Source organism: Ranitomeya variabilis, chromosome 1, assembly GCF_051348905.1.
Source record: "Ranitomeya variabilis isolate aRanVar5 chromosome 1, aRanVar5.hap1, whole genome shotgun sequence".
Taxonomy (NCBI): Eukaryota; Metazoa; Chordata; class Amphibia; order Anura; family Dendrobatidae; genus Ranitomeya; species Ranitomeya variabilis.
The window spans coordinates 977,640,817-977,658,045 of record NC_135232.1 but is presented as its reverse complement, the minus strand read 5'-3'; the positions used below and the strand labels follow the sequence as shown (position 1 = coordinate 977,658,045).

At 44.2% G+C, this 17,229-nt stretch overlaps 1 protein-coding gene across 1 annotated transcript in view; it reads right to left on the bottom strand.

Moving 5' to 3' along the window:
* Positions 1-15,547, bottom strand: part of GUCY1B1 (guanylate cyclase 1 soluble subunit beta 1) — a 99,714-nt gene extending 84,167 nt beyond the window's left edge. The window contains exons 1-2 of the mRNA XM_077279395.1: positions 15,426-15,547; positions 2,577-2,650 (exon numbers count right to left, since the gene is read on the bottom strand). Coding sequence (XP_077135510.1) covers positions 2,577-2,650; positions 15,426-15,428 — 77 coding nt within the window. The 5' untranslated portion in view covers positions 15,429-15,547. The remainder of the gene's footprint in view (positions 1-2,576; positions 2,651-15,425) is intronic.
* Positions 15,548-17,229: the final 1,682 nt, after the last annotated feature.

Genomic DNA, 17,229 nt, shown 5'->3' with positions numbered 1-17,229 from the left:
ATGGTGCTCCTTCCTTCTCTGCCCTGACATATGGCTAAACAGTAGTTTATAATAACATATGGTGCATCACCGCATTTGCGAGAAATTGAACAATAAATTGTGGGGTCCAGTTTCACCTATTAAACCTTGTGTAACTGCCAAATTTGCAGGTAGGAAAAAAACCCTACATTTTTGCCACTAAAGTATTATATTTCCGCATTCCAGTGTAAAACAATTCTGTGACTATACGTCACTCTGTCAGAGTAGCGGTGCCCAAGTAGGGATCCAATCCATAATTATATACAGATAAAAAAACTCTGCACTCAGGGTTTGAGCAGTAGAATTATGATAGTTTTATTTAACCAATATATGCAATATATGTCTGACATTTATGTTCAAAAGTTGTGTGAATCGACTACAGGTTAAAATGCTCAATATATCTCTAGATGGGTTCTAGTTTCCAAAATGGGGTCATTTGTGGGGTGTTTCTGCTGTTTTCAAATGTAAAGGGCTCTGTAAATGAGACATGTTGTCTGAAATCTATTCCACCCAAATTTAGACTCCAAGTACCAGATGGCGCTTATTCCCTTCCCAGCCCTGCCATATGTTCAAGCAAAATTTGACTGCATGTAGGGTATTGCAACACTCAGACGAAAGTGTATAACAAACTGTATGCTCCACTTTTATGCTTTACCTGTTTGTGAAAGTGAAAAATGTGGGTTTAAAGAAACATTGTCTGCCTAATGTAATCAAATTCTGTATAGCACCTGCGTTCAAAAGCTCTCTATACCCCTGGATAAAATCCTTGAAGGGTGTAGTTTCCAGAATGGGGTCCATTGTGGGGGTTTTCTGCTGTTGGGACAATTTATGGGTCCTGCAAATGCAACATGGCATATGTAGCCTATCTGACCCAAATTTGTGATCCAAAATTCAAATGGTGCTTCTTCCCTTCCAAGCACTGCGGTTTGTCCAAACTCAGTTTGTAGCCACATTTTGGGTACCAATGCACTCCTATGTGGTTAACAAATTTCCTGACAGCAGTTTTGAAGTATGTGAGGGGTGTGGTTTTTAAAATGGTAATACTTTTGGTGAGTGTCTAATATATTGGCCCCTCAAAGTCCATATAAAGGGGACATGTCCTGTGAAAAAACACTATTAACCTGCAGATATTGGGTTAATCTGCAGATAACGGTTTGAACCTGCCTGGTGCAGGCACTTAGACCCTCGCTGCTGGGAGGAAATGTACTTTATTCCTTCCTGTAACATACCGGTTTCAGTCATGGGGACGGCGCTGGAGCTGGTTCATTTATAGAAGGGAGGACCGGGCTGCTGAAGTACCGAGTTTAGAACTCCTGGGCCCCCTCCTCCTGTTGCTGGAGGAAATGCAATTGCAGCCGGAGCGAGCCGGTAACCTAGGTGAAGGGTACGGATCGCAGCCACAGAGAGGGGTACGTTAGGCCGCAGCGTGCAGAGACAGGGTGGCTGAATTAGAGTCTTACTGATATCGGCGAGCATGCAGGGTAACGCGCACCAGGCAGAACATTGCAGAGTGGACTTCCGGGTGATGGCTGACACACAGAGGAGCGCAGGCCAAGCAGCTATTCGGGTGCCAGGGGCTGCTCAGAGAGACACATGCCAAGTTGAACTTTGCAGAAAGCTTTATCCTTTTGCTCCGCAGTTATATGGACTAGGGGCTAAGCGGGCAAAACTGGAGACCGCCCGCTGCCGCCAGAAGCAGGATCGTGTATAGGGCGGAAATGCCTGAAGACAACACGTCGACTGCTGCCGGCGTTGCTCTACCCTCGGGACCTCCAGCAAGTGACGAGCTGTGAAGCCACGATAAGTGAAACTGTTAGGCCGGGATCACACATACGCGAGATACGGCCGAGTCTCGCAGGTGAAAACCCAGCTCTAGCGCCGGCACTCCGAAGCGGAGCGTGCAGCTCCATGTATTGCTGTGCGGCTGCAGGCTCCGCTCCGGAGTGCCGGCACCAGAGCTGGGTTTTCACCTGCGAGACTCGGCCGTATCTCGCGTATGTGTGATCCCGGCCTTAACAAAAGACTGTCTACTTAACCACTTGTTATAACATTTACCTGTTGCATTTCCTTTTTTGCCTGTTATCTCCCTGCGAGGAGATCCTTACTTTTAAGAGATTAAATATAGTTAAACTCTGTTCTGCATCATTTGTGTTACTGCATTCCAGTACCTACTTATTACACAATCTCCGCTCTGAGCATAGAAAGCGGTAGCTGTAAAAACGCTCCCCGCACTGACTGACTTGCTCAGCATTGGGGCTGGCTGTCACTAAATGTCCGGGGCGTGGTAGGCTTCCGCTCTCTATATGCAGAATAGTCATTGATCCAGCTCCGCTGCTGCCTCAGTGACTGAAACTTTATGCTTTAAAGTAACTTCAGCTAGCCTGAATTCCTGTAAGTAACTACCGATAACCTATCATGGGATGCTGTGCCAATTGATAACACTAGGTCTGCTATATTAACATTTCACCAAAGTGTTCATAATTTTTGAAACAAGAAAAACATTACAAAATACGGATAGTAGATATAAAGAAGATCCTGTTAGCAACTTAACGACTTACTTGATATCTTCCCATACTTCTTCCCCATAGTTCCTTATCACCAGTAGCTCCAAGGCATGGTTGACAAAGCCATACTGTAAATGAGAAAAGAAAGAAATGTATAATTATACATTATTAAACATTAACAGTGAGTACACACTCAAAACTACAGGAGGTACATCTATTCCCAACAAGAACTACACCCTCTACTAACAATACGTATACTCTGTACTAACGAGAACTACACCCTCTTATAATAATAAGTATACCTTCTACTATACAAAGCACATCCTCTGTGAGTCAGATGTTCACCATCTTCAACAAGAAGTGCTCTTTCTACTAACATTAAGTGCACCTTCTACTAATAAAAAGTACACCCTCTGTTAACAGGAAGTACACCCTCTGCTAACAGGAAGTACACCCTCTGCTAACAGGAAGTACACCCTCTGCTAACAGGAAGTACACTCTCTGCTAAAAGGAAGTACACCCTCTGCTAAAAGGAAGTACACCCTCTGCTAACAGCAAGTACATCTTCCACTAATATGAGGTACAGGTGCTTCTCACAAAATTAGAATATCATCAAAAAGTTAAATTTATTTCAGTTCTTCAAAGCAAAAAGTGAAACTCAAGATAGATATAGAGTCATTACAAACAGAGTGATCTATTTCAAGTGTTTATCTCTGTTAATGTTGATGATTATGGCTTACAGCCAATGAAAACCCAAAAGTCATTAGCTCAGTAAATTAGAATATTTTATAACACCAGCTTGAAAAATGATTTTAAAATTTGAAATGTTGGCCTGCTGAAATGTATGTTCAGTAAATGCACTCAATACTTGGTTGGGGCTCCTTTTGCATCAATTGCTGCATCAATGTGGTGTGGCATGGAGGCAATCAGCCTGTGGCATATCTGAGGTGTTATGGAAGCCCAGGTTGCTTGATAGCAGCCTTCAGCTCATCTGCATTGCTGGGTCTGGTGTCTCTCATCTTCCTCTTGACAATACCCCATAGATTCTCTATGTGGTTAAGGTCAGGCGAGTTTGCTGGCTAATCAAGCACAGTGATACTGTTGTTTTTAAACCAGGTATTGGTATTTCTGGCAGTGTGGACAGGTGCCAAGTCCTGCTGGAGAATTAAATTTCCATCTCCAAAAAACTTGTCGGCAGAGGGAAGCATGAAGTGCTCTAAAATTTCTTGGTAGATGGCTTCGCTGAATTTGGTCTTGATAAAACACAGTGGACCTACACTAGCAGATGACAATCAGGTGTCAATGACTGCCTTCTGGATATCTGTCAAGTCAGCAGTCTTCCCCATGATTGTGGAGCCTACTGAAACAGACTAAGGGACCTTTTTAAACGCTTAGGAAGCCTTTGTAGGTGTTTTTTGTTAATTATTCAAATTTACTGAGATAATGACTTTTGAGCTACCGAAATAAAAACTTGAAATAGATCACTCTGTTTGCAATGAGTACATAATATATGAGTTTAACTTTTTGTATTGAAGAACTGAAATAAATTTACTTTTTGATGATATTCTAATTTTGTGAGAAGCACCTGTACATTTTCTATTAACAAGTACACCCTCTACTAACAAGCTGTATGACTTCCGCTAAAAAGAAGTATACCCTCTACTAACAAGAGTTACTCTTTCAATTAACAAAATTAGCAAGAAGTACATTCTATTCTTACACCTTTTAACAAAAAGTACACCTTTGCTAAGAGGAAGTACACCTTCTCCTAACAAAGAGGTCTCAACATTTGCTAATAAAAAGTACATCCTCCACTAACAGGAGATACACATTCTACTAACGAAGCACATAATAATAATAATCTATAATAATCTTTATTTTTATATAGCGCTAACATATTCCGCAGCGCTTTACAGTTTGCACACATTATCACATTCTCTACTAACACTTTGTAGTAACTAGAAGTGCATAATTTATTAACAAAAAGTACATCAACTGCCAACAAGAAGTACATATTCACCTACAAGAAGCACAACTTCACCTAACCGGAAGTACACCCTCAACTAGTAAGAACCCTCTGCTGAATAGAAATACACCTGCTGCTAGCAATAAGAACACCCTCTACTAACAAGAAGTACATCCTTTGGTAACAAGATGTACAACTTCTACTGACGCGAATCAACTCTTCACCTAACAGGGAGTACACCTTCTACTAGTAAGATGAACACCCTCTGTAAAATAGCAGAACACACGCTGTTAACAATTGGAACACCCTGTGCTAACAAAAAGTGTACTCTCTAAGAACAAGAAGTACACACTCTGCTAACAAGAAGTGCATCCCTTGGTACCAAGGAGGGTACCCTCTATTAACAAGAAATACACCCTCTGCTAATTATAAGTACATCCTTTGATAACAATAAGAATACCATCTACTACCAAAAAGACACCCTCTGCTAACAAGAAATACAACCTTTACTAAGAAGTATATCCTTTAATAACATAAGGAAAAATTTGTACTAGCAAAGTTGAACCCTTTACTAACAAGAGGTACACCCTCTGATAACAGTAAGTACACCTTCTCCTAACAAGAAGTACACCCTCTGCTAACAATAAATCCAAAATCTAAGATAAAAACAAAGCAAGCAGAGACCCGGCAGTAAATAGATACCAATGGTGCATGAAAATTAAATAAGGTACTTGGTTAACAGAATTTTGATTTAAAAAAATAAAAGCCATCCCACCACGTCACGGTGACCCTATTCGGGATGATCCTAACATATGCCAAAGGACTTAAATGTGAATTATGTCCTGTTCGGCCTTAATTCACATTTATGTCATTTGACATATGGTAAGGATTTAATACTAGAAGTTAGGACCATCCCGAATAGGATCACTGTGACGTGGTGGGATGGCTTTTACTTTTTTTCAATCAAAATTATGTTTACCAAGTACTCTATGTTATTTAAATGTACTATTGCAAGTTATTTACTGTAGCATATTTTCTCACTTTGCTTTTATCTTAGGTTTTGTCTGTTTAGTGGCCAGTGTGAACATGCACCTACATGTTGCAAGCATAACAACGTATATTCCAGTTACGGTAATGTATTGAGGTTTTGTAAAAATAAGTACACTCTTTACTAACAAGAACAACCTCTCCTATGTTGAAATACACATTTGCTAACAATAAGAACACCCTCTACTAACAAGACATACACCATCTAGTAACAAGAAGTATGCCCTCTACTAACAAAAACTATACCCACTACTAACAAAAGTTATATTTTCTACTAAGAAATACACTTTCTACTAACAAAAAAATCCCCCCAAAATACAATACATATTAGATGTTTAAAAACACCCTTTGCAAGAAGTAAACCAATAAAGAAAAAAAAAGAAAAATGAAAAAAAATCCCATATATAATAATAAATAATAATAATATATTATAAGCAACCTAAATGGAAATTGATAGCAGCAGTAATCATCCCGCATTCAGGACTAGTACCCCAAAGTATGATGCTGGTAAGGATATCTTTTGTGTAATCTGATTTATTCCTAGGCTGTTTGCCTGCTTAAGCTGATATCTCGTCAGCAACTGCATAACATGAAAGGATATTATTTCCTGCCAGTATTTACAAAAATATATGTAAGAGGGCAGAGCAAATTCCTGCAGTGTGCAGGCGCTGGGCCTCTCTGGCCTTTCCCGGCGCCTGTGCACTGCGGTACTTTATTCTGCCCTCAACAGGGCAGATAAGTACTCATCACTGTCATTAATCTCCTCTCTTCCCTGTCCTGATCTGAATGTATATATCTACAATGACACTCTCAGAAGCAGCCTAGACCAAGTAGCGCCCCTCACCCTCAGAAGCTTCAAACACAGAGAAAAGCAGTCCAGGCTCACATCACAAACTCAATTTCTCCGGAGATGCTCTAGGAGTGCCGAATATGTTAAGACCCTATAACTCTGCACTTAACCTCACCAAACAGACCTACTTCACCACCTTGATCTCCTCACTATCCAACAACCTCAAAAAAACTCTTTGACGCTTTTCACTCCCTCCTCAGTCCTAAAGTGCATGCCCCTATCATGGACAATTGTGCAGATGATCCTGCCTCCTACTTTACAGATAAAATAGAAAATATCCATCAGGAAATCAGCTCCCAGCCACCAAGTGCTATGACTCCCATCCCTTCCCACGTATCCCCTGGCTCACTCTCCACATTTGACCCATTCACAGAAGAAGAAGTCTCCAGCCTCCACTCTTCTTCAAGTCCTACTAGATGCACTTCTAACCCCCTTCCCTCACACGTACTCCAGTCTCTCTCTCAAGTTGTCACTACTCACCTAACTAAAATCTTCAATCTATCCCTCTCTTCTGGTACTTTCCCCCACTCCTTCAAACTCTCTATCATTACTCCATTATTTAAAAAAAACCCTCTCTTGACTCATCCTGCACAAATACAGTAACTATAGACCAGTCTCCAATCTCCCCTTCATTTCTAAACTCTTGGAGAGCCTGGTATACTCTTGCCTTACCATTACTTCTCCACTCAGTCTCTTCTAGATCCATCACAAGTCTGTCTTCTGTCTCCTACAGTTTACCAAAACTGCACTCGTCAAAGTGACCAATGACCTTTTGACAGCAAAACGTAAAGGTGACTACTCTGTGCTCATTCTTCTTGACCTCTCTGCAGCTTTCAACACTTTTGACCACCATCTCCTACTCTCTATGCTCCACTCAATCAGCATAAAGGACATGGCTTTGACACTAATCTTTTCTTCACCCCCTATATACAATCTCTTGCCCAAACTTGTCACTTGCACCTGAAGAACATCTCTAGAATCCGCCCCTTTTTCACCATGGAAACAACAAAACCCTCACTGTTGCCCTGATATACTCCAGCCTTAACTACTGTAATTCCCTAATGCAGCAACCAGGCTAATTGTTACTAGGACACTTCCGCTCTGTGCCAGTCATTGCACTGGCTGTCCATACATTATAGGATCCAATTTAAATTGCTTGTTCTCACTCACAAAGCTTTCCACAGTGGGGTACCCCTTTACATCTCCTTCTTCATTTCTCTTTATCGGCCTTCCCGTTCTCTATGCTCCGCAAGTGAATTTTGACTAACATCTGCACTAATCAGTACCTCCCACTCCCGGATCCAACACTTCTCCCGAGTTGCACCAATTTTTTGGAATGCTCTACCCCAAGAAATTAGGACTAACCACAACTTACACAGTTTTAGGTGCTCCCTAAAAACACATCTGTATATGACAGCCTATCACGTTCCCTAATCGAAGTCCTTTTAATAAATAGCACATTCTCTATTTCTCTGAATATAATTCTCCATCATACTCCACCGCACCCAAAAGCACTACAAATATTGTCTGGTGACTAGCTCATGCAGCCTTTATCTATCACTCATTCCCTCAAGATGGCTGGACCATCTTTGTAAATAAGCACCTGTACTTTGTGTCACCACCACCTCATTGTAGATTGCAAGCTCTTACAAGCAGTCGTCATTATTTTCGCTTTATTTATTGTATTATCTTTAACTACCGTATTTTCCGGCGTATAGGACGACTTTTTAACCCCTCAAAATCTTCTTAAAAGTCGGGGGTCGTCTTATACGCCGGGTACAGACAAATGTGCATATGGTGGGTGGGGGGGGAGTGGTCCCGATGACGAAGAGAGGGGGCGTCTCACAGGAAAGTGTGAGTGGAGTAGCCCCCTGTTACCTCATTGTGGCAGCGTGGGGGTCTCTGTGCTGGGGAGCGGCGGCTCCTCATTGCGGTAGCATAGGGTTCCTGTGCTGGGAGCGGCAGCTCCTCTTCGTGCCGTGGGTGCTGTAGGGCGGTGCATCTTCTTGCAGCGTCGGGGCTTCTCCGGCATCTCCGCAAGGCCCGGAGGCACCGGCAGCTCCATTGCTCGGATGCGGTGGCCTCCGGGAAAATGGCCGCTGGGGGCGGCGCATGCTCAGATTCAGATCTCGTCTCCCGAGATCTCGGGACGAGATCTGAATCTGAGCATGCGCCGCCCCCAGCGGCCATTTTCCCGGAGGCCACCGCATTCGAGCAATGGAGCTGCCGGTGCCTCCGGGCCTTGCGGAGATGCCGGAGGAGCCCCGACGCTGCAAGAAGATGCACCGCCCCACAGCACACACGGCACGAAGAAGAGCTGCCGCTCCCAGCACAGGAACCCTATGCTACCGCAATGAGGAGCCGCCGCTCCCCAGCACAGAGACCCCCACGCTGCCGCAATGAGGTACCAGGGGGCTACTCCACTCCCACTTTCCTGTGAGACGCCCCCTCTCTTCATCATCGGGACCACTCCCCACCCCAAAAGGCACATTAGTCACCGGCCCTATAAGACGACATACGGCATATAAGAAGACCTCCGACTTTTAAGAAGATTTCATATTTTAACTGGAAAAGTTGGGGGGTCGTCTTATAGCCCAGTCGTCTTATATGCCGGAAAATACGGTATGTTAGTTATGACTGTTGTATATGAACCTCTGAATTGTAAGGCGATGGAATATGTTGGCTCCATATAAATAAAGATTATTATTATTATTGTTATTATTATTATTTATTCTTCTTATACCAGTGCTTTACTCACAGACATCCAATGTTCAAGGTTTGCGAAATTATGTTGCTAACCCATTATCTTTTATAAAAAAAACTCTTGGGGTAAGTACACACTAGGCATTTTTTCAGCCTATTTTTTTTCTGCAGCAAAACCTGATCTCTTGGCAGGAAAGAAGCTGCAGAAAAAAGTATGTTTTCCTTGTTTTTTCTTGATTTTTTTTTTGCTGCCTTTTTGCTGCTTTTTTGAGCATTTTTTGCTGCAGTTTGGCATGCTAGATTTATCTCTTGTGCATGCTGATAAAGTTTAGTGTTGGAAAAAAATGTGCAGAAACGCTGCAGATCTGCACTGTGATTTACAGTACAATGTAAATCAATGTATAAAAAAAAAAAAATTGTGCACATGGTGCAGAAAAATCCACGCAGAAACGCTGCAGATTTCAAAGAAGTGCATGTCACTTCTTTTGTGCGTTTCTGCAGCGTTTCTGCACCCCTCCATTAATAGAAATCCGCAGTGGTAAAAACTGCATAAAATCCGCGCAAAAAACGCATCAAAACCGCAGCTGCGGATTCTGCCAGGAGATGCAGATTTTGTGCAGAAAATTCTGCACCCAAATCTGCAACGTGTGCACATAGCCTAAGGCCATGTTATTATTATTATTATTATTATTTATTGTTATAGCGCCATTTATTCTATGGCGCTTTACATGTGAGGAGGGGTATACATAATAAAAACAAGTACAATAATCTTAAATAATACAAGTCATAACTGGTACAGGAGGAGAGAGGACCCTGCCCGCGAAGGCTCACAATCTACAAGGGATGGGTGAGGATACAGTAGGTGAGGATAGAGCTGGTCATGCAGCGGTTTGGTCGATTGGTGGTTACTGCAGGTTGTAGGCTTGTCGGAAGAGGTGGGTCTTCAGGCTCTTTTTGAAGGTTTCGATGGTATTTCGTGTTCACATGTTGCGTAAATACTGTGCTTTTTGTTTTCTGCAGGTGTCTTCACCAAACTACGCAATAACATTCTTCTCTGGCTATTGAATTTTGCTGCATTTTTATGCCTTTTACTCCTTATTTGGTGCAGATATGAGGCAGCGTTTCTAATGTATCATTATTATCATTTGCACATGGAAACATGAGAAGCAATGGAATGAAATTGAAAGGGAGAAGATACAGAATAGACATTAGAAAAAACTTTTTGAAGGTGAGGGTGATCAATGAGTGGGATAGGCTGCCACGAGAGGTGGTGAGCTCTCCTTCAATGGAAGCTTTCAAACAGAGGCTGGACAGACATCTGTCTGAAATGGTTTAGTGAAACCTGCGTTAAGCAGGGGGTTGGACACGATGACCCTGGAGGTCCCTTCCAACTCTAGCATTCTATGATTCTACAACAACATAAAAGCATTAATAAAATGGGGAGAATGGAGGCAGGTGTTCATTCATGTATATATAACTGTGAAATGAAATACATTCTATAGATACAGTTGCAATCAAAATATTCACAACCTCCCTCTCTCCATTGCAGATTAGCTTTATTAGCAAACTGCACAAAGTTTCTGCTGTAATTATAAACCAATCAAAGGATGGAAGGAGAGGTAGTGGTTTATTTGACACGTTTCAAAGTACAAATGACTTCAGCAACGCAATTTTCTCCTGAAGTCATTTGTACTTTGAAACATGTCGATTAAACCACTATTTCGTTTTATATTCTGGGATATATGTCTCATTAACTGTCAGCAAGCACGGAAACCATTCACAAAGCTCTCCTTCCATACTTTGATGTTTTATGGTCAACTGCTGACCCCTGGATCTGCTGCAGCTGATTTTCCATTTGACATGCTTTCTAAATATTAATATGAGGTGAGTTTAATCTGATTCTCTCTCGGATAATACCCTATGTTTGTGATGCGCCCACAGGGCAGTGGGATACTCGGTACCGGGTCCAATCGCAAAGGGGGATGTCACGGTGGCTGCGACCCGGTCCTGGCCCTGGGCATCAACGTTAAAGGGGGTTAAATGTTCAAAGTTTGTCGTGACGCCACCTGTGGAGTTCGGTCAATAGGGGGACCAACGCTGCATTAGAGGGGTCCCCTGGGGGATGTTGTGGCAGCCCAGGTGTTACACTTCCCACAGGTGAAGCAGGGTCCTCAGGGGTCCTATGGTGTGTGGCGGGGATGGTATAGCCAGTGAAGAAATGAGAGAAGACGAGTTGTAAGTCTTTACCTGGTTTACTTGTGGGTGACAGGCCACAGTCCAGGGTACCAGGCACGGATGACGGTGGTCCGGCCGACTAAGAGGCAAATTAGAGTTCTCTTTTCCCAGTAGAGGTCCATGAGCCTTTCCTACTTGCGCCTTTCTAAGTGAGATCCCTGCTGCTTTAAGCTTCCTACAAGGTCCTGTTTCCCCCTGTCCTGGGACAGGTACCTGCATGTCGGCAGCATGAGCCTTTTTACAGGGACTCTCAGATGCCCCAGGCTCCTCCAGTGCTGCTGCATCTCAGGCGTAATGCGGGCAGGTGACATGTAGTGTTATGCCCTCCGGTTCTGCTCCGTGTCCTAGAGTCCACGAAAGGCTCGGGCTCCCGGTACCCGGATTATTCCGCTTCAGCTCCGACGGTGCCCTGCCACAGTTCGACTCTGAGCTCTGTCTCTCTCCTGTGTTACTTCCCTTCTGGCTGCTCCACATGCAACCCAACAGGTTACTCCTTCCCAGAGGCTGCAGCTCCCTCGTGGTTGCCAGGCCTCTCTGTCTGCACTCAGTTCCAGACTTCCTTCTCCTTTTGTGTCACTGAACAACTAATTAGCTCCTCCTCCAGGTCAGGATCTTTATACAGGGAAGCTCCCCTGAATCCGGGTCTTGAGCTCCCCCTCCTGGCCTGGATTCAGAATGTGTTGCATGTGTGTGCCTTACCTGGTGAAGAGTATGTAGAAAAGTCGCGGAGACACCATCACGTGTTTCTCAACGCAAGCAATGAATAGCCAGGTCTTTCACCGGGAAGGAACAACCACGGGAAGGGCAGCATCCAATAAAGAAAAACCACCTATGCCAAAACATGGTATCCATCCACAGACAGCTGTTTCGGGGTATTTGCCCCTCATCAGTGTGGAGTAGGAAACTGGCTATTAGGAGCAGTGCCTAGTGAAAAGACTATAAACATAAGGATGAATGACTTCGGGGAGATCAAAACATCCAACACCGCAGAGACACCGCGTCTTTTCTACATGCATTTGCATATTTCCCTTTAGGGATGGGGGCAGTCTATTCTACAAATCCCACCAAAGATTTTGTATGAGGTTCAAGTCAGATCTTTGTGAGGCCCACTCCAGAATCTTTCAGGACGTCTTCTGAAGCCAAGCCTTGGCGGACTTTGAGGTATGCTTAGGATCATTGTCTTGTTGGAAGGTCCAATGATAGCTAAGATTCATCTTCCCTCAAAAAAGACATGGCGTTATCTCCTAGAATTTCCTTATAACTGACTGAATCTTGCCCTCTGCACATACAGGTTTCCAGTGTGGAAGTACAGCAACCGAAGAGAATCACTGAGCTATTGACTTTTCCTATTTTTTAGGGTCTGTTCCTGCTGCCACCAAATCTTACCGTAGGTCTTTGAAAGTCACTCACTTCTTTTTGGCCACCTGCCTCCTTAGGAATCTGGTATGATGTCTCCCTGCTCTACCTTAGAGTTTAACAGGGGCCTGCACAACCACCCCCTCTGCCAACCCCAGTTGCTAAACCACTGCTCTTGTGTTATGACAAAATCCTGGCCCAAATGGCTCAGGAGTCAGGAGGAGAAGATGATGGCTGTTCACAGTCTGAACCGATGATTTCCTGGTAAGCGGCTCATTACTGAAAGGGCAACCTAGTAAAATATTTTTAATAAAAATGTGTACTACAGTATAAAATATGGGATATAGCCACACTTTAGTTTTTGTTCTGATGTTCCCACATATAATACCACGTAAAACATATTTTTAACATTGTCCATCATTATTAACTGCATCAATCACAAGTAAACCTCTAAAACTGCCAAAACATTTTAGTTTCATTTATGTGTTTTTTTTTTCATTTGCAGTTTCAAAGCGTCTGTATTGTAAGTGTTGCTTTAAAGGAGTGGTATGAAACTGAAATCTAAATCTCTATTTATTTAATGGCATAATCTAATCGGTTTTTCTAATATACTTTCATTAAAATGTCACTATTGCTCCCTTACTGCTCTAGCCAACCGCTTTATTTTATTTTTCTAATTCTTCCTTTTTGGTGACGCCTTGTTTGAGAATCCCAGTGCATAATGAAATATTCAAATTTGTCATCATCAGGAACCAGAGGTTGCGGTTACTGCTGCGGCCCCTGATCCCACCCTGAAGCAGAGCATCATCAGTGACTTCTGTTTCAGGAGCTGGTCTAGACCCTGCTATACTGAGCATGCGTCGATTGTCAATTCCGACGGATGCTCAGTAGGATCTTGTCACCATGCACTAGTCATCCCAGTACACAGTGACAATGTGTTTCCTCGTCAGCTCCTATGAGCCAGCAAGAGAGTGCGCTATAAGGAGAGAACCAGCGAGCAGAGAAAAGCCTCGTCCTCGCAAGTGATGGCACTTGCAGAAAAGGGCTGATCTCTGCTTGCCAGATTTTCTCCTTACAATGCTCAATGACAGTGCGCTCTATTGCTGGCTTGTCATAGCAGGTGAGGGAGTGCACTGTCACTCTACACATTGCACAGTGACAGCCGACTGAGTTTACATCAGAATTGACAAATGACAGTAGAGAGGAGACTATCCCAGCCCCTGAAACGGTGTTCACTGATGATGCTTCATTTCAGGGTGGAGGCAGAGTCTGTGGCAGTGATCGCCCCCCTGATGATGACTCGTTTGAGTATCCCAGCATGCACTAGTATTTTCAAAGTGTCATAACACAGGAAGTAGTAAAAAAAATAAAGCAGTTAGATAGTGTAGTGAGGGAACAATAGGGACTTTTTAATTAAATTATATTAGAAAAGAGATTAGATTATGACATTAAGTAGACAGACAGGATTAAAATAAATTTCAGTTTCGTACCATAGAATTCAATGGACTGACTTTGAAAATGCATGATCTGTCATGCTTACCTCATCTGTGTATATTTGCTCAATATATACTTTATTTTTTGTAAAAAAAAAACATACATATCTGTATATTGCTCATCTGTATCATTTGTATACTCAGCGGTGAATGATCTCTTGGGCTGATGTTTTTGCTGTATTTATATTTCAATGAGATTTTATGTCACACAATACACCAGGCGGACACGCAACTTCTCATATCAGCGCTGATGAGTTTTGCGTGATAAATGGCAGGTCACACGCAATGATGAACACATAAACACTTTTTTTTTTCATTTTTTCTGGAGAAACAATAGCATCTATTCTATGTTCAATACAAAACGTATTTGCCTACAGGTTTTACCAAATAAATAGATCATATTTGATCAGCGCAACCATTCACTTCAGTCGTTCCTATATTAGTCTATTAGATAATATTAATACTAATTTAATAACAATATTTCATACACCATTGTATATTCTATCCTCATAAAAAAAGAACTACAGAAATTTACGCTCTAAGAACCAACACCATGGTGGTAGCTGTAGACACAAATACTCGGCAGCTTATGTCAAACATTATCCCTAGAAAAAAGAATTTTAACAAAATGTACTCCACAAATAAGTGACCCCGTCATTTCCTAAAAATCATTGAAGTAAAGCACATATTATGACTTGTCACCAGCGAACATGACGCGTTTTAGTCCCGGGCCTTCTCCACAAGGCAGGGACTGTAGCGGCCGGCGGGGGCTGTCGTGGCAGTGTCCTCGTAGTCACATTTTGGGGACATTGCCGCTCTGTTACATTGTTGCATCTCATTGTTCCTTCCATTTGGCAGGAAAATAATCCCAGGGATGGGTGTCCTGCCATTTCCAGCAGAGCATCTACATACAGTGTACACAGCCACAAATACTGATATTTTACAGCGGAAAAAAGGTGATAACAACAAAAACAATGAGCTCATTGCGGAATGTGGCTAATAATGGCAGTAATTGGTGAGCAATGGGGTCCAGTCATGGAGAGCAGCACAGCCACCCACACAGCTGAGCAGGGTGTCAGCACAGAGCTAGGCATGTGTGTGAGGCGCTCCGGCTATAGGGCACTGACCAAGGACTACATATATACATATATATATACATATATACATATATATATATATATATATATATATATATATATATATATATATATATATATATATATACAGCATCTCCCCGCACACAGAGCACCTACCATTCTGCCAGGGCTTCTCCTCTCCCTCTGCTGAAGATGATGGTCCACAAAGAGTTACTAGCGACAGTCTCTGCAGCTCTGAGGAAGCCGGGCGCAGCAGCAGAGCAGAGGCCCCGCCCCCTGATGATAGACAGCCAGCAGCAGCCAATAGCAGCGCAGCTCTGGGCCTCAGCACTGAGCAGAGGATGCTGCCTGCCTGCCGCGGCCGTGAGCGGTGACACAGGAGGGAGCCATCCTCTGCTGCTCTTGTTGCTGCAGCAACGCCATAGCCACAGTGCAGCCTCAGCTCGCCGTGTCTCTGGGCTGCAGTGTGGGAGAGAGATGGTTAACGCCGTTCCCACTGGTGGATGCTCGTGTGTTACATTCAATGTAAATGCTATGACGTGATACAATAATCATGTAACTGAAGAGCTGAAAGCGCGAGCGGTGCGGTACTGTGTGGTAACATGGCTGCTGGCTGGCAGAGGGGCTGTGCCTGAATGGGAGTATAGGGTCAGTATACAGTGCAGCCTGTGGAGAGAGCAGATGTGCGGTTGGGCTCTGCCTCACGGCCGTGTGGTGTACGGGGTTTCACAGATGCCACATGCTCATAACTTATGGTGCAGTTCACATGTCCGGTTTTTTTTTCCAGCAGCACAGATGATAAGGGCCAATACAACTCTATGAGTGCGTGAAAAACATGTACAGCACATGGATGGCGTCAGTATGCAGTCCATGTACAGTCTGTGTGCCATCTGAGCACATTCCGTGTGCCGTCCGTGTACAGTCCACATGTAATCCATGTACAGTCCCTGCACTGTCCGTGTAAAGTTCGTGTTTCATCTGTGTGCCATCTGAGTACATTCCGTGTGCCATCCATGTACAGTGTGAGTGCCATCCTAGTACACTGTGCGTGCCGTCCGAGTATAGTGTGCGTGCCGTCCGAGTATAGTGTGCGTGCCGTCCGAGTACAGTGTGCGTGCCGTCCGAGTACAGTCCGTGTGCCGTCCGAGTACAATCCGCTTCCCGTCAGAGTACAGTCCGCGCGCCGTCCGAGTACAGTGTGCGTGCCGTCCGAGTACAATCCACGTGCCATCAGAGTACAGTGTGCGTGCCGTCCAAGTACAGTCCGTGTGCCATCGGAGTATAATCTGCATGCAGTCAGAGTACAGTCCGCGTGCCGTCCGAGTACAGTGTGCATGCCGTCCGAGTACAGTCCGTGTTCCGTCCGAGTATAGTGTGCGTGCCGTCTGAGTATAGTGTGCGTGCCGTCCGAGTACATTGTGCGTGCCGTCCGAATACAGTCAGTGTGCCGTCCGAGTACAGTCCGCGTGCCGTCCGAGTACAGTGCGCATGCCATGCGAGTACAGTGCGCGTGCCGTCCGAGTACAGTGTGCGTGCCGTCCGAGTACAGTCCGTGTGCCGTCCGAGTACAATCCACTTCTCGTCAGAGTACAGTCCGCGTGCCGTCCGAGTACAGTGCGCGTGCCGTCCGAGTACAGTGTACGTGCCATCCGAGTACAGTCTGTGTGCCGTCCGAGTACAGTGTGTGTGCCTTCCGAGTACAATCCACGTGCCATCAGAGTACAGTGTGCGTGCCATCCGAGTACAGTCCGTGTGCCATCGGAGTATAATCTGCATGCAGTCAGAGTACAGTCCGCGTGCCGTCCGAGTACAGTGTGCATGCCGTCCGAGTACAGTCCGTGTGCCGTCCGAGTATAGTGTGCGTGCCGTCTGAGTATAGTGTGCGTGCCGTCCGAGTACATTGTGCGTGCCGTCCGAATACAGTCCGTGTGCCGTCCGAGTACAGTCCGCGTGCCGTCCG